This window comes from Terrapene carolina, unplaced genomic scaffold (genome assembly GCF_002925995.2).
Source record: "Terrapene carolina triunguis isolate 2854851 unplaced genomic scaffold, T_m_triunguis-2.0 Scaffold401, whole genome shotgun sequence".
Lineage (NCBI taxonomy): Eukaryota > Metazoa > Chordata > Testudines > Emydidae > Terrapene > Terrapene triunguis.
The window spans coordinates 284,663-285,432 of record NW_020664752.1 but is presented as its reverse complement, the minus strand read 5'-3'; the positions used below and the strand labels follow the sequence as shown (position 1 = coordinate 285,432).

At 72.5% G+C, this 770-nt stretch overlaps 1 protein-coding gene across 1 annotated transcript in view; it reads left to right on the top strand.

The window, feature by feature from the left end:
• Positions 1–178: 178 nt before the first annotated feature.
• Positions 179–770, top strand: part of U2AF2 (U2 small nuclear RNA auxiliary factor 2) — an 18,822-nt gene continuing 18,230 nt past the window's right edge. The window contains exon 1 of the mRNA XM_026658139.2: positions 179–556. Coding sequence (XP_026513924.1) covers positions 508–556 — 49 coding nt within the window. The 5' untranslated portion in view covers positions 179–507. The remainder of the gene's footprint in view (positions 557–770) is intronic.

Genomic DNA, 770 nt, shown 5'->3' with positions numbered 1-770 from the left:
GGGGGGGCTGTAAGGCTCTAGGGCAGTTGTGGGGCACAGGGGTGACCTATAGGGCTGGGAGTGATTGCTCTTTGCCCCATATACCATTTCCGGTCCCACCCGGAAGTACTCCCTTTCTGGCCCCTCCCCCACATTCCGCGCTTTCTCCTTTCTCGCGGCCCGGGGCAGACCCGGGACGGCGGAAAGAGCCGAAGCCTGCGCCCCCAGTCTCCGGAAATAGCCGAAGCAGCGTCGAGAAGGGGTGGGAGGAGAGGACGGAGCCGAAGAGCTGACGGAACCACCCGAAGCCGGGACCCGGGCGTGGGCGGAGTCTCCGAGCAGCGGAGCCCGGAGATCCCCGAGTGATCCCTAGATCCCCGAGCGCGGGGCGGAAGGGGCCGAGCGACGGCGGAAATCCCCGAACGTGGGGCGGAAGTGGCCGAGGGGTGGCGGAGGTTCCCGAGCGTGGGGCGGAAGTGGCCGAGCGGGAGGCGCCGCGGCCTGTGCGGGAGCGAGGCAGGGGCCGCGATGTCCGACTTCGACGAGTTCGAGCGGCAGCTCAACGAGAACAAGCAAGGTGGGGGCGGGGCCGGGCCGGGGGGAGCGGGCAGGACCGGACCTGGGGCCCCCCAACGTCTATGGGGCCCGGCCCGCCGCGTGCGCGGGGGGGCCCTTCCCGCCAGCCCCACGGCTCCTCCCGCCCCATAGCGGCCCCACGGCTTCCTCCCCGCGCCATAGCGCCCTTCCCGGCCGGGCCCCACGGCTCCCCCCCCGCGCCCCATAGCGGCCCC